Below are 24,666 nucleotides of genomic sequence, written 5' to 3'. Positions count from 1 at the left end.
TTCAAATATTTAAGTATCCAACCCACATCAGTAAAAGCTCCAAATAACTGCTATTCACAAATAAAGGATTACACATTGTTGGAGCTGACCTGCTTAACATTTTAACAGAAACATGAAGATCCATGAGTAAAGAAGCTTTGAATTACACACATATCCTTTAGCACTACAAACAAAAGTAAACCTTTTTATACTCCTTTTGGAATAAATTTGGCAAACAACTCATGAGAATTTATCCAAACTGATGAAATCATGAGAAACCAAATAAGTGAAATGCTAAATAAAAGTAGCTTTTTACTTCCTTCTTTCTGAGATATCTGAATTACAACCTATATTTTCCACATCTCATCGAGATCAAACATTCGGAATACTATGGTACCACCAATTTTCTGAGCTCTATTCCTCTGCAGTAACATTACTGATAAAATACCTTATTATACCAATATTTCCATCACAAATTACCCCATACAAACATACTTTCACTGCGATAAATTATCCAGAAAGCATTATTACAAAAACTTGTATATACTTTACGAAGGGTAAAGTTGTTGGTGTTGATTTGTTAACTCTTTGAGGAACTACGTGTAATCATTTGATATAAATCCAGTCAAAGTTGGCAATATTCAGCCAATTTCACAGATGAAGCTGTTAAGAACCACCAAAGACCTGCAACAAACAGCCAATTCTGTTGCATTACATGAACTGAAGCTATGATAGTGACATAAAATCGTAACACAGAAGACGAAGAAGATTTCACAGATTCAAGAATATTTATTTGTATATTTATAACTACAGTGTTTGATGAACAAAAACAATTAATCTGAATACATAATTGATTATACAACGACTAGCTTTCCCCAAATGTTTACCTGAATATCGTCATGTAATTTTGTTTGGTGTCAAATCAATGAACATTCCCACCACCTAGCACTCATTTAATAAAACATACTTACAGGATCTTTCCGCCGTTGAGTTGGCGAATCCAGACTCCGACGCATAATTGTGGGCGACTCATAACTTTTCACTGGTGTGCAAAACTCAACTTTCCTCTCAACAGGCCGGCCACCAAGGGTGTGACGACGGGCATGGCCGCGTGGTGTTCTGGGCTTCTGGTTGAGGCCCGGCTCAGGCATGCCGCCTTGGGTGTGTTCCAATTGGTCAAGGTTATCGAGACTTCCAATTATTCTGAAACAGCGACCTTGTTCTGCGAACGTCCTTGGTGGCGTTGAGCGAGGGCTCGATCGCTTCTTTCGAAAAACTGTAAAAACAACAAAGAGAATATTCTCTTCTTTCTAGGATTTTAAAATGACTGCCATGACTTATATTTTGGACCAGGTGATGCATCGTGACAGGGTCCCAAACCAATCCAGACTAGACCAGACTCTGCACATGTGTGAAGTACCAAACACATGGGACAACATCAGACTGCGCTCACATACACATAACCAAAGTAGCTAGATGGATCAGTCTAGATCACTCCTACTCCAGAGAGGGTCTACTTTTTCTGCCATATTGGACCGGACTAGACCAGAACATATCATATTAGTGCGGATACATGGCGGAAAAATCTATACCAATAAAGATGGGTCTGTTTGGTCCAGTCACTTTGACCAGACCAAGGGTAATTAAACCAGGCTAATAGTCAAATAGTGATTTGGACCAGGGGAAGACTGCTGTAGCAAAGCTATCATCATTCTTTAAAGACCTAAAGTGATTCATGTAATATCTTTCATCTGGTACTGGAAAAACAAATGAGCAATTTTAGTACCTTGGCGCAGTGAGGGAATTCTAGATCATTCTCCGACAGGAAAGTTTATGAACAACCATCCTAGTTCTCTACCACTATAATGATGGCAATCATGAGATGGAGAACCATTTCTGATGGTGTGGGGTCACCCATTTTGTTCTTGGATCCACAGCAGGTAGGAATTGGAGAGGAAAAGGTAGTGAATAACTAGTTCAACTCAAAAAAAACCTCAACTGGATGCATATAATGTGTTTGCCAAAAACGCCTTTAAAAGTTTTCATAAGCTCAAAAACCTTTATTTCTAAGAAGTATATACATTATTTTGGTCAAAGAACACAACTTTCCTACAGGTGCCAGATTAGAGCTACAAATTTTCTTGGCAGAACACAAGTCATGAAAATAACTAACAGTTATAATCGCGATGTGAGGAAAGGTGAGGTTGTGGAGAAACATCGGATGAAGATAAAAGTTACAAGTCAGGACAAGATAAGAATGATGAACAAGTTTAGAAGAAGGAAGAGGTAAAACTTTTCAAAGTAGGTAAACTCTTAAAAATAACGGGTTTTGAGCATTCAGAACTGATATTTTAGGTTTTTCAAGACAATATGCGCACCCCTAGAATACCTCAGAAGGACTTTCTTTTCCCTGAAAAACCTATTTTCCACCACTATAAGATTTTGACAATCTGACTTTTAGAAAAAATACTCCTTTTTGAGACTGTAAAGCAGATTTCTGAGCAAATTTGGCTCATTCCTCAGCAAATTTTGTTCCCAATATCCACGCCCCAATGAAAGAGACACCGTTCCCTGAGAAATCAAAGTCATTTTCAATCGGGTTCTTACACACATGAAGAACTTACAGGCACCCCAGCCTTCAGCCGTACTTTGAGAAACTAAAGCGAGTAGCACTTTTTCAATATGTAGGAATCAGCAACCACCGTTGCTATTAAAAGCACCAATTAAATCAAGACATGCAAGACTCGAAAACGTGGCTAGTTTGAAGAGGCGCCTTAGTGGGGAGGAAGATGATATCTCACAAAAGACAAGAACCCACTTAAAAAAATCTTGTAACCCTCAGTCAACAATGATAAAAATGTTAGTAAATATGGTGGCAGTGTATCTAATCTCAGATATGTTTGAGAAGCAGGGCTCCGTCCATGCTGGTCGGCTCTTGTTTGGCCTGACCACCACTCAGCTTACTGCTGCCACCAAAACTGTGATGGGAGATGTGACAATCTAAGACTGACTTGATTAAAGTACCTGACTTGTGTCTGACAATAGGAGACCTTGAAGTCTGAAGTTCAGGAGAATTTGAAAATAACTGCTTTCATATTTGTAAACTATCACTTTTGAAGTCAGGACACTGCGGGCAGCTACCTCACCTGAATTCTTTCAGGCAAATCATGCAGAATTTCGGTCAGAACTTTTCTTTATAGTCGGTAAAAAGTTTTCCAAAAATTGCATCAATTTTGTTGGACACAAAAAAACTTGTATGCAGACAGATGGATTATTTCTCACATCTTTATGATGCATCCCAACAGCAAAAAAATATGAAATTAATCCATGTGCATCAAACACTTACCGGGAGCAGTAAATATTTATCCAATGGCAACCTTCTGATGCAATTTTTTCCTTTCACAAGAGAGTATCCACCCTAACAGAACAGCAACAACCTTTCAATATCAAGTAATGACACCTGAATCTCATATCCAAGCAACAGAGTGCAGGTATCACTCTTGCTTACCTTTCCAATCTCTTACCCATTGGAACTAACACTTGACATAACTTTGGGGCTTCTTTCAAACAATGGGAGATATCCCCCCCCCCTTTAGCACTCAGAGTTACACATTTGTTCAGCCCCTTTTAAGTTTTGATGGAGTTGACTGAAAATCAAGGATTTTGTAGAGAGTACATAGATATACAATCACATGAAATTTGGTGGCAATCCGACTATGTTTAATTTTCAAGATGGCAGCCTGGCGGCCATATTTGAAGTCTGAGCGGGAAAAAATTTGTGGTAGAATAGAGGGTCCCTAGATATATGTCCTCACAAATTAAGAACCTTCTTGCTCAAATAGAAATAAAACGTGCCACCTATCGGTGATTTAGTGAGCTTTGACCTCTGTGACCTTGAAAAGAAGGTCAAATCAAAAACCCTGGTGATATGTTATTTAACCTTATTCGATACACCCACCATAAACATTTTGTCACTCTACGTACAACCACTAGCTTCAATGAAAAGGCCAGGGGCCATTGCGCTCACCATGTAGATATTTGGTGGTTAAGAATTCATGCTCTATAGTATAGAGCCAAATGCAAATAGAGCAAGATGCAAAAATCTTGATGGTCAAGATGCAATAATGATGACATATTCCTCCTTTAAGAAAACTAATCTAATCATCATCCATGACAAGTAGTTTTATTAAAAGAAGAAAGGCATTGTAAGGACAAGAATTAGAATAGTGGCATGGTTAGCTGGACCCCAGACAATGGACACTGGACAATGGACAAGGGATTAGATTAGATTCAACAATACAGTCATCAGGACATGCCTGGATGAATGAATAGACTAAGAGGGTCAAATGACCTTATTAGCTCAACCAGTTTCTGGGGGGAATGAAATGGGGTTTGGTCACATGCTCATAACTTAATTAGCAGAACCACTTCTAACTGCTCTGTGCATTTGGAATCAGACAGAACACAGCTTGTGCCTGGGCTGAGGTGTGTGTAAAAAGGTGAGTGTCTCACATTTATGAGCTACAAGACCACATTTATGTCAAACATTTGAGATTTATTCGAAGTTGAAGTGTAATCAGCATTGCCAGGAACCCAAACTGGATTTCAACACTTGAATATTTCTGTTCCCTTCTCTAATTTTTACTTTCAGTTGATCATTGACTAGAGAGATGTCAGTCCACTGGTCAGCTGTACAAGAGGAGCAAGTATAATTTCTCTTCTATCAAGGTGTCTTTCAGTCTTTTCTGCCTCTTACTGATTGAGTTAAAACTGCATATAACAAACCAAGATGCCTGTTTACTTAATTTCCATGAAGTCTGAAGTGGTAGTTGAAGTGATAGTCGACAGCGATCATATGGTCAAGCACACACCAAGTTCAAAGTCTGGTAACTTCCTTATTTGGAAACCTTTTTCCTGATTTAGAAATTTCAAGACATAATAGTTGCCTGGTCTCTGCTAGAGCATGATTTAATACAGTCCATATCAATGTTTTTAATGGTCAGTATTCTAGTCAGAATATGTATACCATGCTTTGGTTTGCCATCTGACACGAGTGATCAGGTTTTAATCTTCTGATCAGAGTAGCTCTCTAATAGAGCAGATAGTGAGTCGAATGTGGTTCTGCCGTCTGACACAGGAAACCCAGACGCAATCCTCTGGGCCAGTCTGGCAACCAGAGCAGTTCTCTAATAGAGCAGATAGTGAGTCGAATGTGGTTTCACCGTCTGATACAGGAAACCCAGCCGCAATCCTCTGATCAGAACACATTATGCTCAGTTTCAGTGTCATGTCACCTATCAACCAATGGGGTTGGCAGGCTTGTTTATTAGTACTACATGTTGAGTTGTTCTGCAGGGTTACGTCAATCAGGGATTGTAAAGTTCAGACAACTGTTTCTTTTGTTCTTTTAGGTAGAATTATGCACTTTTCCCACCAAATTGGTAAAAAATTATAATTCTTCGTTTTTCATCTTCCAGTGTTTTAGTCCGTTTGAAAGTTGTACTTGCTGATTTATACTCCTGCAGTGTTGATCAGGTCCAGTCTCTACATTTCGCAAGAGTTCAGGACCCCATAGAACTATATCAGTGAAGAGAGAGGAATCAATGCCACACAATGATGATGACATTGGAGCCAATTTGATACATGTAGGTGGATCAGTAGCGTTGCCTCATATAAAACTTTAGACCCTTTTCTAAACTCGATTAATAAACTCTAACTCAAGCCCTGACCCCATTGTTGGTGATGAATAAAACTGTTGGGGCTGTCCCCAGGGTGGAAATGTCTGCTGAAGAAGCAATTTAAACAAAGTCATGGGTGTTATGTCCAAACAAGAGTATTTATTTGTTGTCTCTTCTTTTCAGGCAAGAATCAAATTCTGAGAGCATCAGCCGACCACTTCAGACTGAAGAGAGAATGAGGTTTTTTGGTTCAAATGGTGGCAAATTGGTCCATCAGCCTGGGTTACGGAGTAACGGCATCATTGGTTTCAACTCTGGAGCCACACAGCGAGATTAATGCACGAAGTCTACCATGAAAGGACACAGGAAAGATAAATGATATCCATGGTCACACAGCAAACCTGCCCCTGACTTCAGTCACAAGGCAGCTGATGGCTTCGTCAATCGTTTCAGGCCATTTCAATGCTGCACAAAAGCTTTTCAGTGAGATTCTTTCAATCTTTTTCACATTTTTCAGTAATGCATCACAAGTATTTGTATTTCATTAGATATTTGGTGGTTAAGAATTCATGCAGAGATATTGCACTTTTTACCTTTTCAGTTTTGAAGTCGAGAATCAGATCGGACTGGAATTCATTGTCCGAGGTTATCTGACGTGGGGAGTCATGTGCACCAAATTTCAGGTTCATAGCTTTAGCGGTTAAGAAACGTGCTATATTTACACTCAAACAGACAATTTACACCATTTGACCTACGTGACCTTGAAAAGTAGGTCAAATCAATAACCCGTATGATATGTGATGTAATTCCTAGCTAGGAAATATTATCGAAAATGATTTACTTATAAGAGAGATATCACACTTTTTAGGTTCTCACTTTTTGCCTGCTGATGGCTAATTCAAGAATTACGGATTGGACCGAAATAAGTGTCTGAGGTCATCTGACCTGGAGGGGCCTGTGTACAAGGTTTCAAGTTCATAGACTTACTACATGTAGCAGTTAAGAAATGTGCCACAGTTTTTGAAACAGGATACAGACGACAACGAACGACGACAGACGATGACGGATGACTGATGACTGACGACTGACAACTACGGCGACTATGATGACTAGGGCGACAGAAGCCGGACACTGCGGTATTGTACAGACTGTGGTACCTAGACATGAAATATTTGCTGTGCAGTTGCAAGAAGGAGTACCTACCGTAACAATATTATTGAAAACGAGTAATTGATAAGATATTGCACTTTTTACCTTTTCAGTTTTGAAGTCGAGAATCAGATCAGACTGGAATTTGTTGTCAGAGGTTATCTGACGTAGGGAGTGATGTGTGACAAATTTCGGGTTCATAGCTTTTGCGGTTAAGAAATGTGCCATACTTATTACACTCACAGCCAATTTACACCATTTACACCTCGGAATACCTACCATAAAAATACTATTGAAAACGATTCACTTATAAGAGAGATATCACACTTTTTAGGTTTTCACTTTTGGCCTGCTGATGGCCAAGTCAAGAATCAGATCGGACCGAAATCAGTGTCTGAGGTCACCTGACCTGGAGAGTCCTAGCAGTTAAGAAACGAACCACTTTTTTTGAAACCTGATACAGATGACATGGACAGTGAGGATCCTGGCTCTATTTCTGGACGTCTTATCAGGGAGATGAGATCTATGGTGGAGCATCTTCACAGTTAGAATACGCAGTCACATCACACTTGGTAGCGACATGAGCTTCCAATCGTTCAGTAGCCAGGGTGCCAGTGATTATTGTGAATGACAGACTCCACTATAGAGCAGTCTGCTCCTTCACTTCCCTTCAACCATGTAAACACATCTATTTTCCCAACATCAAATGATTTTTATCAAAAACAGCTCATTTCCACAGACATTCCTTTTTTGATTTCATGGTTTCTTGACTGTAAAAGTGAACGGGAAGCTTCTCCTATTAAATGCCTTACTCCATTGAACATTCACTAAGTCAATGCATTTTCAATCTGTGCATAAAAACCCCGGCTCCCCATTTCACCAACTTGTCATTTTTGCTTCCTGCACTTCACCGCCGCAAGCTCTTGCTGAGAGCTAGTTCATGTTTTGAATGTATGTGTATTTTTGCAATATCTTCATACCAGATTGTTACCTTTCTCTGTGCCAACGATGTATTCCTTTGTCTCCTCAATGAATAGTCAGTGTGCAGAAACCTTGTGTAATTTGTCAGTTTTTCTACACAAGAGCAGGGGTAGGAGACTCGAATTCTAATTGTATTACTTTGTTTTGTCATCTTGAGTTGTATTGCTTGATATAATAATTTGTATTATTGTAAGGGGCCGATGGCCTTAATCATTAATAAAAGTTTATTATTATCATTATATTATTATTATTAATATTATTATCGTTATTATTATTATTATTATTATTATTATCATAGTTAAATAAGGAAATGCAATAATGCGAGCATCAAGGATCTGGGCATGATGACGGCCGCCCAGACTGATACTGTGAAAGAGACAAAATTTCCATTCTCCATTGATTCCTCTTGATGTTGTCACCAGACAAAGTAAAGAAGACAGAGGTGGACTGACATTCTTCATCTTCATGGTTCACTGCTGTAATAGACTCAACATTCATTTCGTTAGATAAGATGATGTAAAGAACTTCTTCGGTTCAGGACCAGCACATCAGATGCCGCTTGTGTAGTTGACATTGTTTCAAAGAGAGGATTGCTGCAGTCAATGGGACCCCCTGTTCAACACCGTTGAATAGCGTCATTGGGCACTGAATGGTTGGGTGTAATAGACGTAGATCTATCTACAGGGAGGCCCAGAATTATTTTCCTTTGGACAATAGAATTCTATTGTGTATCCATTGTGTGAGGGAAAATAATTTTACGCCACCCTGTAACATCGCTATACACTCAAGGTGTTAACATTCAGTGTCGATTCAGCTTTTGAACCCAGATATCCTTGCTCCTTTACGAAGATGCCCCTTACTATTCCACACATGACACACTTGTAGAAACTATCTCGACTGTCCTAAATACATTCTACTCTTTAGTAAGCATGTAGTTAAGTCAAGAATCAAATCGGGCCAAAATTCATGGTCAAAGGCCACCTGACCTGATGGATCCTGTGTACAAAGTTTCAAGTTTATAGCTTCAGCGGTTAAGAAACATGCCACTGTTTTTGAAACAGGATATAGACAATGACGACGATGACAGCGGTCACCCAGGGGTACATGTGTACCACGTTAGAGTTCAAAAGCTTGAGCGGTTACAAAATGTGCCACCCATGTCTAATGACGATGACGGACACTGTGTGATGGTAAAGGCTCACAGGTGAGCCAAAAAACTGCTCAGCATAATAGACGAAATTTTTTAAAAAGATACTGAATATAATCTCTGGTGATCGTAAATCACTTGGCCCCTGGACGACTCACTCAGGGGATGCTTGCTCTTGGAAATTTTATGCAGGAAAAACATATCCTCAGAGACAAAGTAATCCTTAGTAATGAATAATCTAGGGACAACGTACCCTCAGAGACAAGTTGTCCTTGAAGATGAATAACCCAAGGGACAACCTACCCTAAGAGCCATGTTGTGCATCATCCTCAGAGATAAATAGGCCAGGTACAACCTGTCCTCAGAGACAAGTTATTCTTGAAGATGAATAGGTGAGGGACTGTAACTGTCCTAGTGACAATTGCTCTTGAAGATGAACTATCAAGGGAGAAACTTTCCTCAGGGACAAATCATTCTCAGAGATGAAAGACTGTAATCGTCCTTGAAAACTGATTGTCCAGGGACAAATTTGTTCTGTCTTCAGAACGATTGCTCTCGAAGATAATCTGGCTGTGATAATCTTTTCAAGGACAATTAATTCCTCTGATGATCCAGACCGTCTAAAATATGTCACACTCACCTTTCTTCCTTGCCCCAGGCTCATTCTTTGGTTGTGGACCAGGAGCTCTCCGCAGATCAGGCTCAGACGGAAATCGGACGTCTTGACCCCGAAACTGATGGTTAATCTCGGGATAATCTCGCCCATACAATTGGTAATCACGCGGACGAACGTTCTTGCTCTCCCGATCATGACCGTGGTAATCGATATGCAGCTTCCCCGGTCCCTCCATTTTAAGAACAACGCCATAACTCTCTGAACCTTTACGATGGGGATGCCCGGTCGAAAACTGAGAATCTGAATCAACGGAGTGAATCCCACTATCCAATGAGACTCTCTTACGCACGTCGTCACCTCGACCACGGACATCTAATGCGTTTGTTCCTCTTGGTTGTGACTGGTCATCTCCCTCATGCATTTTTGGTTGTGCATCATAGACATGGACATCCATGCGATCGGATTTTTTAAGCCAAACTCGTTCGGGATGTCGATCTGGCACGGACTTGGACCGCTGGAGACAATCAGCTGACGCTCGACGCTGAAGTGGCTGTACGTTGTCACCATGATTACTATGTTTCGGTATGGGAACAGATGGCTTCCGGAACATTTCCTCTGGTGCACTAAACTGACGATAAAATCTTTTTCCACCATCGTTTTCAGCCTGGTGATCGAGATCTTTAGGGGTGTCGCCAAGGTGCAGTTCATGTCCAAAATTCTGTCCCATGGTTGTCCAAACGGGATAATCAGACTTTTCGTAATTACGATATTCAGAATTGTCCCGACAGGGATCTGCCTTTAGGTAATCCCCACAATGATACCCGACAGTATAAGTTGAACCGTACTTCTTGCTCAGGGCGCAAGTCGAATGGTATTTTGATTCTATAGCATCACCTGAACCAAGCGTTGATTCAGACACATAACGTGATGGATTCTTTGGTCCTATTTCATCAATAGATCCGTATTTTAGTCCCCAAGTCAATTCATGCGATTTTGGTCTTGATCCTATAACATCACTGGACCCATACTTTTGCCCTCCATCGTATAGAGCAACATACTTTGATTCCTGTCCTAAAGTTCCACAAGAAGCGTACCTTTGTCCGTAATATCTCGAAGATCCTTGAGCCTGTTCAAGGCCATGAGATGAACGTTCAACCTTGCTCCCAGGCAGAGGATCCCAGTACGTCAGATTATCCTCAGATCGGGGACCCCTAGTTGGGATGTCCTGAAATTGAGGACCTCTGGAGTGATTTTCCTGTATTTCTGGCCCCCTCAAAGAATATTCATCGAGCCCATACCAGCATTCAGAAGCTCCATAATTCCCAGCAGGGTGACCTGTCCGAGTTTTCCAGGATTCTTGAGAACCGCGAGCCTTGCTCGCACCGATGACGTCTTCCGATGCCTCCTGATTCCTAAGATCACCAATTGAAGTATGCGGTTTAGCAAGACGAGTTGGACGAGGTGGTTCATGAAAATTCTCTGCCATACTGCTCCACTGTTCAATTCACCTGCAAAAATACCAAAATGTAAACACGATTAAGTGGTTTATATCGATATCACCTCCATCAATGGAGACCTAAACTCTGTGACCTACAGGCACATTTGCTTCCCAGATCTACAAATAAATGGTTTACAAACATTTTTTATATATATCGGGCGGGGAAAAGTACTCTTATGCAAACATCACAAACGGAATGATGAAGACCTAGCTACATGTATCAATGTGATCAATATAATTCGTTGATGATTTCACGAAGTGGCCAATCAGCAAATTTTAAATTTAGTACAGTGGAACATCTGTTAGCAGACACCACTCTATTAAGGACCACCTATCTATTAAGGACACTAGTTTTGGTCCAAAATTGGTTGTTTACATTCAATTTGATCTCTCTAATCAGGAGATCAAATTGAATGGAAACAAGTGATTTGGGACCAAAACAAGTGTCCCTAATAGAGAGGTTGTCTTTGATAGAGAGGTGTCTGCTAAGGGAGGTTCCACTGTAGTCTTATAGATCATTGTCTTTGTTAGCAAAATGACATCATTCTGTTGCACACATGAATTAATCTTTCGATGCTGATTATTAGGGCGCTTAATTAGTACAGTAGAACCTCTCTATTAAGGACACCCTCGGGACTGGCAAGTGCTGTCCTTAATAGAGGGGTGTCCTGATTAGAGAGATCAAATTGATTGGAAACAACCAATTTGGGACCAAAACAGATGTCCCTAATAGAGAGGTTGTCTTTGATAGAGAGGTGTCTGCTAAGGCAGGTTCCACTGTAGTCTTATAGATCATTGTCTTTGTTAGTACTTAATTAGTACATGTACTTAATTAGTACATGTACTAATTAAGCACCCTAATAATCAGCATCGAAAGATTAATTCATGTGTGCAACAGAATGATGTCATTTTGCTAACAAAGACAATGATCTATAAGACTACAGTGGAACCTCCCTTAGCAGACAGCTCTCTATCAAAGACAAACTCTCTATTAGGGACACCTGTTTTGGTCCCAAATCAGTTGTTTCCATTCAATTTGACCTCTCTAATCAGGACACCTCTCTATTAAGGACAGCACTAGTCAGTCCCGGGGTGTCCTTAGTAGAGAGGTTCTACTGTATTTCTTTTAACTCCACATCATGTTTCTATAAACATTTTTGTTACATAATATCTCGTCCAGCCCCACCCCTAGCCTAAAACATTACTTTTAAAATACTTGTGTAAAAGTGAACAGACCTTTAAAAGTGTTTCGGATTTCTGACTTCTGGTCATTTTTAATCAATCAAGCTAATGAATCGATCTCCTATTGATTAATCACGGTTGATTATTGAATACTCACAAACCTGAATAGAAAGCAAGAGGCTGCAATTAGTGGTGTAGTAAAAGATAAACGGAGCGTGACTGCACGTGCGCGCGCTTCGTTCAGAGTAAGTGGGCAAATTCATTGTGGGCTTTAAAAGGGGTGGACGTTATTATCCGAAATGTTTTATGCCATTAAATAACGATGGATTTCTTTCACTAGTAGCTTAAATAAGATATTCCTCTATGCTCGCAGATTTTGCACCGATAAATTGTAAAAAAAGAACACTTTCCACCAAATAATGTGTTTTAACACTAAGAAATACCCCTTACAATGATTTTGGTATGAACCAGACTAGGGAAAGGCCCATTCTCCATAGCAGAGATACTCCTTGCGCAGTGATCGCTGCTTTGGAGAATGGGGAAAGGCGTGTACGTCTTGTAAGAACTTCCGGTTTCTCGTAGTCGACGATTTATTTGACGACGAAGTGAGCTCACATTTCTTTTGTAGATGGATGAGCTTTTCGATCTAACGATCTGCTGGGTTCTCACCAAATTAATCGAGAAAGGCCTTATTTTAATAGTCTCAGTGCACCTGGGTCAATAAGAGATGAAAAAAAACTTGATGAGTGGGGGTGGAGTGAAATAAAGGACCTTCCCCATGAGATGTCATCTCAAGTAAGACATGGAGGATTCATCTTGACCACCAAATTTTTGCATCTTCTCAATAAACAATAGCACAGTGATTTTAGATATTTCATAGTGTTACAACACTTTTCAAGGATTCATTTTTTGAAAGATTTTTTTTCTCCTCAATACCCAATTCGCGCCTTTTTCAGAAAACGTGCTCGCCTGATGCTAGATGTATTAGCGCGCCTCTTAAGGTACTTCGCTGAACTAAAACTATGTGTGAAGAGAATGCTCCATTACATGGGGTTGATGTGCAGAAAAAATAAAAAATAATATTAAAAACCGCCCTACCCATGATAAAAATTTAGAATTTTTTGAGGGCCTTATTGCTGTTAGAAAAAAATCAGGTCGTCCCCGGGTGGGCTCGAACCACCAACCTTTCGGTTAACAGCCGAACGCGCTAACCGATTGCGCCACGGAGACCTGCCTGCTAGTGATAGAAACTTATTAGTAATTGAATACTTTGTGTAGAATAAGCGCAGCGTAGTTATACATCTTGGTCATGATCACTGAAGTGTACATTTGATTTTTATACATTTTGATTAAGCGTACAATGTCATGTTCAATCTGATGTATCAACTAAAGTAGTTGCTATCTTTTCACATTTATAAGACATTGTTTTTGGGTCTTGATTATTTGATTGAGGATTCTTAATAGATTTTTTTGTTAAAACGCTAAAATATCTCAATTTTTACACAGACTCCCAATATTGTATTCGTCCGCAAACTTGAATTTAAAGAGTCATAAATTGCGACTATTTAGGCACGAATGCGGATATATTTGACAAAAATGACAAGTTAATACTTATCATACCTAAGTATAACGTGATTGCTATAACTTAAACAGTGAACAAATTACGATTTACCCAAGCATTTACGGACTTTTTGTTTTTGTCAACAGCCGGCAAGTGCGCGCGAAATGATGAGGGTACGTCACTTCCTGATCGCTTCGAAATTTTGTTATGGATTACCAACCGCGAATTTCTTGTGTTTAGAGACCAATAACTACCCTGTTGGTGTCTTATGAGGGGATTTAACATGAAATCTGAATTGACTATATGCCAAAGAACCAAACCAGACAGTCGACAAGCTGTACAGATGAGGAGAATATCGAAATCTTCGCCTGGTTTTGAGATCGAAAAAACTGATCTGGCGCCGTCGTTGAAAACCGACGACGGTGGGGGCGCTTTGTCGGTTTCGTCGCAGGAAAATGTAGATAAAACCATCATGTCTGGGTCGATTAGCGAGAAAATTGAGAATATGACAGTTCAGAATGCGGATGACAATATCCAAAAAATTCTAAAGCAGACGAGTGCTGGGAATCAAGAATCCGCGCACTTGAAAGAGATGCTGATTCTTCATCTTGGAATGATCCAACATCAACAACAACTTCTGCTCGCGAAAGATCGTCTCATCAGAACTTTGGCTGCGGAAAAAGACGCGGTAAGATCCGTATTTTGTTATCAAGATTACTAGTCGTATATATTCTCTTTCGATTTTAGTTTAGACTTCAGTGTTTGTTTCTGTGTAAGAAAAATGAGCAAGAAAAAAAATGACAGATGAGATGATGCGAGTTTGATGATGCGGCATGCGCTTTTAAAATGTCGGTGTTAAACTTTACAGATTCTTTGGCGATTTGTTTGATTGTTGAGCCACGCTTTGCTGATGTGATATGCATAATACATAGCAGAATGATCAAGCTTTCCATTAAAAACATTTTGAGAGCCAGACTACATTGGTTTTGGTGTGATTTTTAGTCGTTTTCAGAGGTGCATTTTGTTTTTGTTTTACTTCCGGGTCAATCCGTGACCTCTGTATGAACCAATTTTTAAAGCTGAACTGTGCATTTTAGTAAGCAATTAAAGAGCAGGACCCCTCACAAATTGTTCAATTTGTTGCTGTTGGGCCATTGACATTCATATTTTATTGACGTGCGCTTGTTTACACATTGCCTTCATTGAGTTTGTTGGGATATTCAAATGAGCCGTCACCATTCTAGAAGTAAGTAATCTAATAGATTCTTCATAATCATCCTCACTACAGGAAAGGATGGCCTCTCGAATATGTTAATTACCTCAGTATAAAAATTAGGCAGGTATTTATGCCAACCACTAAAGTGACCAGAATAACTGCTTATTACATCTGACAATTTTAATTTTGTGACAACATCAAAGGAAAAAGAGGGTTACCTCTTTAATTTATAAAAGAATTATTTTTAAATTAATTGGATACATCGCTGGGGCTGGGAAATGAGATAAGTAACCCCATCAAGTCTCCCATTCAAATATCCCACTCTAAACTTGATCAGACTGGTTTATTCATTATGTAGATCACATGACCTATCCAGACTGATCCATTAGTAGCACTGTATACATGTGCCAGTACACAATATAGGGGCAGATGTAAATGCCATGAACAAAGAATCTAACGGCCAGACCTCCTTGCAAGTCGTCAGAGCAGAGAGTAGTGGTCTGATTGAGACGGTTGTGGATAAATTTTGCAAAATGACCAATGTTTTGCTTCCAAATTGTTTAAAGTCTCCATTCAAGATGATACCAGAATCGTACTGGTATGGCCAGGTATAACACATTCAAGGGCATTACACTGTCTGTGCTATACCCAGAACACTGTATGGGGTTTGTGTGTATTGGGATACACTGCTGATTGAGTGAGCATTGTTGTTATTGTATGCACGCAGCAGGGTTATAGCATGGGGTTGTGTGTGTTGGGCATGAGTATTTGTTGTCTGCCGAGGCATAAGGGTGGGGATAGTACTTTTCACTGTTTGGGGAGGGGGGGGGCTGAGACTATGACTGAGGTGCAGAAAACGTCCAGTCCATACTGTGTACCCTGGTATTTGACCTACAAACAATACATGTAGACTGGTGCTGCCTGGTACCAGGGACAATCAACAATCAGTGTTGTCTGGTGGCAGAGACAATTTCAACTTTCCCCTTTGTAGTCTGTGGCCATATGATGTGATAAGTCTTAAAATCTATCTCACTTTCACTATCCTAATCTAGAACGAAGAGGAACCCTTATTTTCAAGCTGGTGACGTCTTTAAACATCCAGGACAGAGCTCCTAAGCCATTGGTTACTGCATCATCAATCCCCTTTGTCTACTGTGACCTTGAGATGAAATCCTGTCCAAGTGACCAAAGACCACAATTTTCAAGAGTGGGGTGGTGGTGAAGAAATGAGCCCGGGTGCAAAAATAGAATGACTGAAAAATGCAGTGTTATGATTTTGTCCCTTATTTTTCGTTGCAGTTAAAATGTCGTTTGGAGCGCATGGAACGGCGTATGTCGTTGCTGAAACAGAAGGGCGACGGAGTAGATGCACCACTTCCATCAGACATTCCCGGTGTTACATCAGAGAGGACGCTTCATCTTCCAGTGCAAGCTATGAGGACACCAGAAAAAAGTATTAGAAGGTAAAACCAAGGCTTGGGATTTAAGTGGAAGTTTTTTGGAGGGTGCAAAACCTGTATCTGAAGAGCAATTTTGATATTTATGATAGTGATCCGGGTTATGACGGAACATGTAGTTTGTCACCTGGTTAGGACTGTCTAGCAGAAAAATGGAATCTGGGAATTAAACTGCGCTAGCAGACATGAGCATTAATCTTTTTTCGCTTTCCAGGAGACATGGTGAGCAGCGAACGCCAAACAGACGAAACTTGAACACTCCCAATAAGGACCAAGGAACGCCAGGGAAAAACCGCAACAAAGCCCGTGTAAATAACTTACTCAGTAATAGAGTAAAAAAGCGCACAGAAACAGCAGAGAAGGGGTTGGCATCGCCATCAGGCATTGAATTACGAAGCAAACAACCAGAGGCATCACCTGTTAAAATAGACAAATATGACCCCAATGTAAACTTACCTGCACCAAGCAGAGTAGAATTCCGTTTGAAACCAGTGAAACGAAAGTTAGAAGAAGTCGGGGAGATCGTGAAAACGGACAAAACATTTTATGTACCATGTGTAGATTATAAAGCGCTTGAAGTCGTTGCAAAAGTCCCTGAGAGTCCAAATCGAAAAAAACGTGCAAGAGTCGAAGTCCCAAAATGGCGGTTTCACCCGGTGTCAAATTGTTACGCTCTTGAAGGCACCGAGAATATGGAAGATGAGATTTATCTAAAACGCCACCAGAAGTCGGAAAATGACGAAAAGCGGCGTAAACGTTGGGATATTCAGCGGATGCGGGAACAGCGCATGTACGAGAAGTTGAAGTCTGGCCGATATGGTGCATCCAGCCCGCCAAAGAGTAAGAAGAATGAGATGGTGACGACGTTCTGTCCAATACTTGATGAAGGTGAGTTGATGCTGGCAAGTTTGCGTTGTATTTCTTCCAGAAATTTGGAAGGAGGGGGATTTTGGAAATGTGCAAAGAAAACGGCAGGGTAAACTTAGAAAAAGGGCAGTGTTCAGCGCCGTCATGTACGCGAAAATGTATAGTAGTTCTGAAGAAAGGGAGGGAGAGGAAGGATTCTGGTCAAGTCATGCCCTACTTTATTTAGTGTACTAAAGTTTTAAAAACGGTTCTCAATCTTTCACTCTTCCTTTCAGCCAAATTTCTTGAAATAACTGGTGACATTCCTGTAAATGTGTTCGGGTATCCACTGCCATATAAGAAGAAAAAGTAAGTACCGATATACGTTCTACTCTGGACATTTATCAACTTTGGTGAATAAATCTTTGATAACGATAGTCAACTCAAAAATTCAAAACTTTGGCTTTCTTCCAGACGATAGTCTGGTTGTGGGTGATATTTTCAAGTATTTCTATCATCAGTAATTTTAAGAGGCAGTATTCCAAGTAAATACCTGTTGTCTATCACCCAATACGACCTTTGATATGGCTGAAGTTGTAAGTGGTAGTTCCAACACAGCGTTTGTATTCAGTTTGCTTTTTTAAGGCATAGGCAGGTCCACTAATTTAAAATGTGTAATTTTTGTTTCCAGTGAATTCAGTCTTCCATGGTTCGACATCGCCAAGCGAGAGAAGGAGGAGGACCGTAAGGAAAAGGAGGAAAAGCAGAAACAGCAGCAGAGTCGCTTCCGCAAAAGATAGTTGTCCGCTCTTCTTGGATGGTGCTCTGACCTCGTCCCACCTCATGAAATTGCATTTATTGACTTGTTGTTCAGAGACTGCGCTTTACTTTTTGTGACTGTGAGGTCTGGTTTTATATTTCAATGTAGTGCAAATTATGATTGCAGGAACTGGAGAAGCCCATTGCCCAATTGCTTAAGATGAAAAGATGTTGATCATCAGGTTATTGTCGCCAGTTTGACATCTTGACAAACGAGGCTCAGTGAACGCCAAATGTCAAATAAAATGGGGATTTAAAAATTGCGATAAGATGCATTTTGAGGGAACCTCTGTTTATGAAATGAGGAGCAAATTTGTGTAGAATGCCCGCTTTGGGAAACTAAACTTGAGTCTTGATTGTTGAAGCAGGATTTGTATTTTGAAAAACTTTCTTGATGTGGTCTTCCTTGCTGATTCTGTATATGTATGCTGATAAAATATTTTATTTCCAAATTTTAATTGATATCATGTAAATGGATGAGCTTATGTGCTGAGTAGGATGATTGGGCTTTAAGCCATTTTGGAGCACTTTTGCTGTTGTATGCTAATGAATATTGAAGTCAGGGATGGGCAATTGAGGGAAGTGGACCTGGCCTTTTCTGGAGTCTTTCCAGTTGGGCATCTCTGTGGCCTCTGAATGGATGTTATGAGGTGAGAAATTATGTGTATTACGCTATGGTCTGGATGGATTTTGATGTTCTAGCTTTTAACTTGTGCTTTGGGCTGTCAAATAAGTGATGTGTACAATAGGTGATACTTAGACCGGTGTTAGACCCAGTATGCAAAATATGGCCAAAATACCTCATGATAAGTCGACAGCTATTTTCCTCTATTTGTTAGTCACCCTGGTGTATCAATTCCCCAGCTTGCCTAGAATCGGGCTGGCCTTCCAACTGGCCAACTGGCCAGACCTTGGAAATGAGAAAGTGTTTCGGTAGTTCAATAACCCAGGCACAAATATTGTTCATGATGGTTCTCGTGTGTATCTATTAGACCAGCAGCATTCACGGCTGGTTAGACTTAACCATAACCAATAACTTTTCATCAGCGTGCAACAACCCCCCTACTGTAAGAATCTAAAATATTTATGGATAAGGAATCATTGGTGAAACCCTGTTGATTTGGCTGGTGGTCTGGCACTCGCCTGTCTTGTAAATAGTTCATGTGTACATGTAATTGATGATGAAATAATGTTTGTATAGATTTTGTGATTTATTATGAAAATAGGCAACTTAGTTTGTACCAAGTTAACTTTTTTGGCGAAAAAAGTAATAATTGTTTATTTTTGAGTTTGTTTTTTATTTGACTGAAATATGGCACTTTTTTGAGTGCGGAGCATCTGTTGCATGCCAGGAGATTGTCACTGATAGTTGACAAAGGAAGTAAAACAGGTCCTCAATTGTCTGCACATTGTCTCCATGCCTCCTGTTACACCCGTCATTGGTTGTGAAAGACGGGTTTATACGTCCTGCTACAGGAACCACATGTTGTGAGAGACAGGACACTATGCCTCCTGTTACACTGGTCATAGGTTGTGAAAGACAGGGGTTTATACGTCCTGCTACAGGAACCACGTGTTGTGAGAGACAGAGGACTATGCCTCCTGTTACACTGGTCATAGGTTGTGAAAGACAGGGGTTTATATGTCCTGCTACATGAACCTCATGTTGTGAGCGACAGGGGACTATGCCTCCTGCTACACCGGTCATAGGTTGTGAAAGACCGGGGTTTATACGTCCTGCTACATGAACCTCATGTTGTGAGAGACAGGGGACTATGCCTCCTGCTACACTGGTCATAGGTTGTGAAAGACAGGGCTTTATACGTCCTGCTACATGAACCTCATGTTGTGAGAGACAGGGGACTATGCCTCCTGTTACACTGGTCATTGGTTGTGAAAGACAGGGCTTTATACGTCCTGCTACACGAACCACATGTTGTGAGAGACAGGACACTATGCCTCCTGTTACACTGGTCATAGGTTGTGAAAGACAGGGGTTTATACGTCCTGCTACATGAACCTCATGTTGTGAGAGACAGGGGACTATGCCTCCTGTTACACTGGTCATTGGTTGTGAAAGACAGGGGTTTATTCCTCCTGCTACACAAACCACATGTTGTGAGAGATAGGGGACAGTGCCTCCTGCTACACCGGTCATAGGTTGTGAAAGACAGGGGTTTATACGTCCTGCTACATGAACCACATGTTGTGAGAGACAGGGGACAGTGCCTCCTGCTACACCGGTCATAGGTTGTGAAAGACCGGGGTTTATACGTCCTGCTACATGAACCTCATGTTGTGAGAGACAGAGGACTATGCCTCCTGTTACACCGGTCATAGGTTGTAAAAGACCGGGGTTTATACGTCCTGCTACATGAACCTCATGTTGTGAGAGACAGGGGACTATGCCTCCTGTTACACCGTTCATCGGTTGTGAAAGACAGGGGTTTATACGTCCTGCTACATGAACCTCATGTTGTGAGAGACAGGGGACTATGCCTCCTGTTACACCGTTCATCGGTTGTGAAAGACAGGGGTTTATACGTCCTGCTACATGAACCTCATGTTGTGAGAGACAGGGGACTATGCCTCCTGTTACACTGGTCATTGGTTGTGAAAGACAGGGGTTTATACCTCCTGCAACACGAACCACATGTTGTGAGAGACAGGACACTATGCCTCCTGTTACACTGGTCATAGGTTGTGAAAGACCGGGGTTTATACGTCCTGCTACATGAACCTCATGTTGTGAGAGACAGGGGACTATGCCTCCTGTTACACTGGTCATAGGTTGTGAAAGACAGGGGTTTATACGTCCTGCTACACAAACCACATGTTGTGAGAGACAGGACACTATGCCTCCTGTTACACTGGTCATAGGTTGTGAAAGACCGGGGTTTAAACGTCCTGCTACATGAACCTCATGTTGTGAGAGACAGGGGATAAATAGTTCATGTGTACATGTAATTGATGATGAAATAATGTTTGTATAGATTTTGTGATTTATTATGAAAATAGGCAACTTAGTTTGTACCAAGTTAACTTTTTTGGCGAAAAAAGTAATAATTGTTTATTTTTGAGTTTGTTTTTTATTTGACTGAAATATGGCACTTTTTTGAGTGCGGAGCATCTGTTGCATGCCAGGAGATTGTCACTGATAGTTGACAAAGGAAGTAAAACAGGTCCTCAATTGTCTGCACATTGTCTCCATGCCTCCTGTTACACCCGTCATTGGTTGTGAAAGACGGGTTTATACGTCCTGCTACAGGAACCACATGTTGTGAGAGACAGGACACTATGCCTCCTGTTACACTGGTCATAGGTTGTGAAAGACAGGGGTTTATACGTCCTGCTACAGGAACCACGTGTTGTGAGAGACAGAGGACTATGCCTCCTGTTACACTGGTTATAGGTTGTGAAAGACAGGGGTTTATACGTCCTGCTACAGGAACCACGTGTTGTGAGAGACAGAGGACTATGCCTCCTGTTACACTGGTCATAGGTTGTGAAAGACAGGGGTTTATACGTCCTGCTACAGGAACCACGTGTTGTGAGAGACAGAGGACTATGCCTCCTGTTACACTGGTCATAGGTTGTGAAAGACAGGGGTTTATACGTCCTGCTACAGGAACCACGTGTTGTGAGAGACAGGGGACTATGCCTCCTCCTACACCAGTCATTGGTTGTGACAGACAGGGGTTTATATGTCCTGCTACATGAACCACGTGTTGTGAGAGACAGAGGACTATGCCTCCTGTTACACTGGTCATAGGTTGTGAAAGACAGGGGTTTATACGTCCTGCTACAGGAACCACGTGTTGTGAGAGACAGAGGACTATGCCTCCTGTTACACTGGTCATAGGTTGTGAAAGACAGGGGTTTATACGTCCTGCTACAGGAACCACGTGTTGTGAGAGACAGGGGACTATGCCTCCTCCTACACCAGTCATTGGTTGTGACAGACAGGGGTTTATATGTCCTGCTACATGAACCACGTGTTGTGAGAGACAGAGGACTATGCCTCCTGTTACACTGGTCATAGGTTGTGAAAGACAGGGGTTTATACGTCCTGCTACAGGAACCACGTGTTGTGAGAGACAGAGGACTATGCCTCCTGTTACACTGGTCATAGGTTGTGAAAGACAGGGGTTTATACGTCCTGCTACAGGAACCACGTGTTGTGAGAGACAGGGGACTATGCCTCCTCCTACACCAGTCATTGGTTGTGACAGACAGGGGTTTATATGTCCTGCTACATGAACCTCATGTTGTGAGCGACAGGGGACTATGCCTCCTGCTACACCGGTCATTGGTTGTGACAGACAGGTGTTTATACGTCCTACTACATGAACCTCATGTTGTGAGCGACAGGGGACTATGCCTCCTGCTACACCGGTCATTGGTTGTGACAGACAGGTGTTTATACGTCCTACTACATGAACCTCATGTTGTGAGCGACAGGGGACTATGCCTCCTGCTACACCGGTCATTGGTTGTGAAAGACGGGGGTTTATACGTCCTGCTGCATGAACCTCATGTTGTGAGCGACAGGGGACTATGCCTCCTGCTACACCGGTCATTGGTTGTGACAGACGGGTGTTTATACGTCCTGCTACATGAACCTCATGTTGTGAGCGACAGGGGACTATGCCTCCTGCTACACCGGTCATAGGTTGTGAAAGACCGGGGATTATACGTCCTGCTACATGAACCTCATGTTGTGAGAGACAGGGGACTATGCCTCCTGCTACACTGGTCATAGGTTGTGAAAGACAGGGGTTTATACGTCCTGCTACATGAACCACATGTTGTGAGAGACAGGGGACAGTGCCTCCTGCTACACCGGTCATAGGTTGTGAAAGACCGGGGTTTATACGTCCTGCTACATGAACCTCATGTTGTGAGAGACAGAGGACTATGCCTCCTGTTACACCGGTCATAGGTTGTAAAAGACCGGGGTTTATACGTCCTGCTACATGAACCTCATGTTGTGAGAGACAGGGGACTATGCCTCCTGTTACACCGTTCATCGGTTGTGAAAGACAGGGGTTTATACGTCCTGCTACATGAACCTCATGTTGTGAGAGACAGGGTACTATGCCTCCTGTTACACCGTTCATCGGTTGTGAAAGACAGGGGTTTATACGTCCTGCTACATGAACCTCATGTTGTGAGAGACAGGGGACTATGCCTCCTGTTACACTGGTCATTGGTTGTGAAAGACAGGGGTTTATACCTCCTGCAACACGAACCACATGTTGTGAGAGACAGGACACTATGCCTCCTGTTACACTGGTCATAGGTTGTGAAAGACCGGGGTTTATACGTCCTGCTACATGAACCTCATGTTGTGAGAGACAGGGGACTATGCCTCCTGTTACACTGGTCATAGGTTGTGAAAGACAGGGGTTTATACGTCCTGCTACACAAACCACATGTTGTGAGAGACAGGACACTATGCCTCCTGTTACACTGGTCATAGGTTGTGAAAGACCGGGGTTTAAACGTCCTGCTACATGAACCTCATGTTGTGAGAGACAGGGGACTATGCCTCCTGTTACACTGGTCATTGGTTGTGAAAGACAGGGGTTTATTCCTCCTGCTACACGAACCACATGTTGTGAGAGACAGGGGACAGTGCCTCCTGCCACACCGGTCATAGGTTGTGAAAGACAGGGGTTTATACGTCCTGCTACACGAACCACATGTTGTGAGAGACAGGGGACTATGCCTCCTGATACACCGGTCATTGGTTGTGAAAGACAGGGGTTTATACGTCCTGCTACACGAACCACATGTTGTGAGAGACAGGGGACTATGCCTCCTGTTACACCGGTCATTGGTTGTGAAAGACAGGGGTTTATACGTCCTGCTACACGAACCACATGTTGTGAGAGACAGGGGACTATGCCTCCTGTTACACCGGTCATTGGTTGTGAAAGACGGGGCTTTATATGTCCTGCTACACGAACCACGTGTTGTGAGAGACAGGACACCATGCCTCCTGCTACACCGGTCATTGATTGTGAAAGACAGGGGTTTATATGTCCTGCTACATGAACCACATGTTGTGAGAGACAGGACACTATGCCTCCTGTTACACCGGTCATTGGTTGTGAAAGACGGGGCTTTATATGTCCTGCTACATGAACCACATGTTGTGAGAGACAGGACACTATGCCTCCTGTTACTCCGGTCATTGGTTGTGAAAGACGGGGCTTTATATGTCCTGCTACATGAACCACATGTTGTGAGAGACAGAGGACTATGCCTCCTGCTACACTGGTCATTGATTGTGAAAGACAGGGGTTTATATGTCCTGCTACATGAACCACATGTTGTGAGAGACAGGGAGGGGACTATGCCTCCTGCTACACTGGTCATTGGTTGTGAAAGACAGGGGTTTATACGTCCTGCTACACGAACCACATGTTGTGAGGCTCAGTGGACTATACCTCCTGTTACACTGGTCATTGGTTGTGAAAGACAGGGGTTTATACGTCCTGCTACACGAACCACATGTTGTGAGAGACAGGG

At 41.8% G+C, this 24,666-nt stretch overlaps 1 protein-coding gene and 1 non-coding gene across 3 annotated transcripts; one reads left to right on the top strand and one right to left on the bottom strand.

Annotated features, from left to right (window-relative positions):
• Positions 1-13,386: 13,386 nt before the first annotated feature.
• On the bottom strand, positions 13,387-13,460 carry Trnan-guu (transfer RNA asparagine (anticodon GUU)). The gene has a single exon. It is a non-coding gene; the product is annotated as a tRNA-Asn (tRNA).
• Positions 13,461-13,985: 525 nt separating this feature from the next.
• LOC135500731 (male-specific lethal 1 homolog) lies at positions 13,986-19,410 on the top strand. Of its 2 annotated transcripts, none has more exons than XM_064792364.1 (5): positions 13,986-14,479; positions 16,307-16,470; positions 16,679-17,352; positions 17,607-17,679; positions 18,002-19,410. In XM_064792364.1, exons 1-5 carry the CDS (start codon positions 14,060-14,062, stop codon positions 18,108-18,110), a joined length of 1,440 nt encoding a protein of 479 aa, XP_064648434.1. In that variant the 5' UTR covers positions 13,986-14,059; the 3' UTR covers positions 18,111-19,410. The 2 variants fall into 2 exon arrangements, with proteins under 2 accessions (XP_064648434.1, XP_064648435.1); XM_064792365.1 differs by lacking the exon at positions 13,986-14,479 and adding an exon at positions 15,386-15,615.
• Positions 19,411-24,666: the final 5,256 nt, after the last annotated feature.

This window comes from Lineus longissimus, chromosome 16, assembly GCF_910592395.1.
Source record: "Lineus longissimus chromosome 16, tnLinLong1.2, whole genome shotgun sequence".
Lineage (NCBI taxonomy): Eukaryota > Metazoa > Nemertea > Pilidiophora > Heteronemertea > Lineidae > Lineus > Lineus longissimus.
The sequence above is the reverse complement of the archived record's forward strand: the minus strand, read 5'-3'. Positions and strand labels throughout refer to the sequence as shown.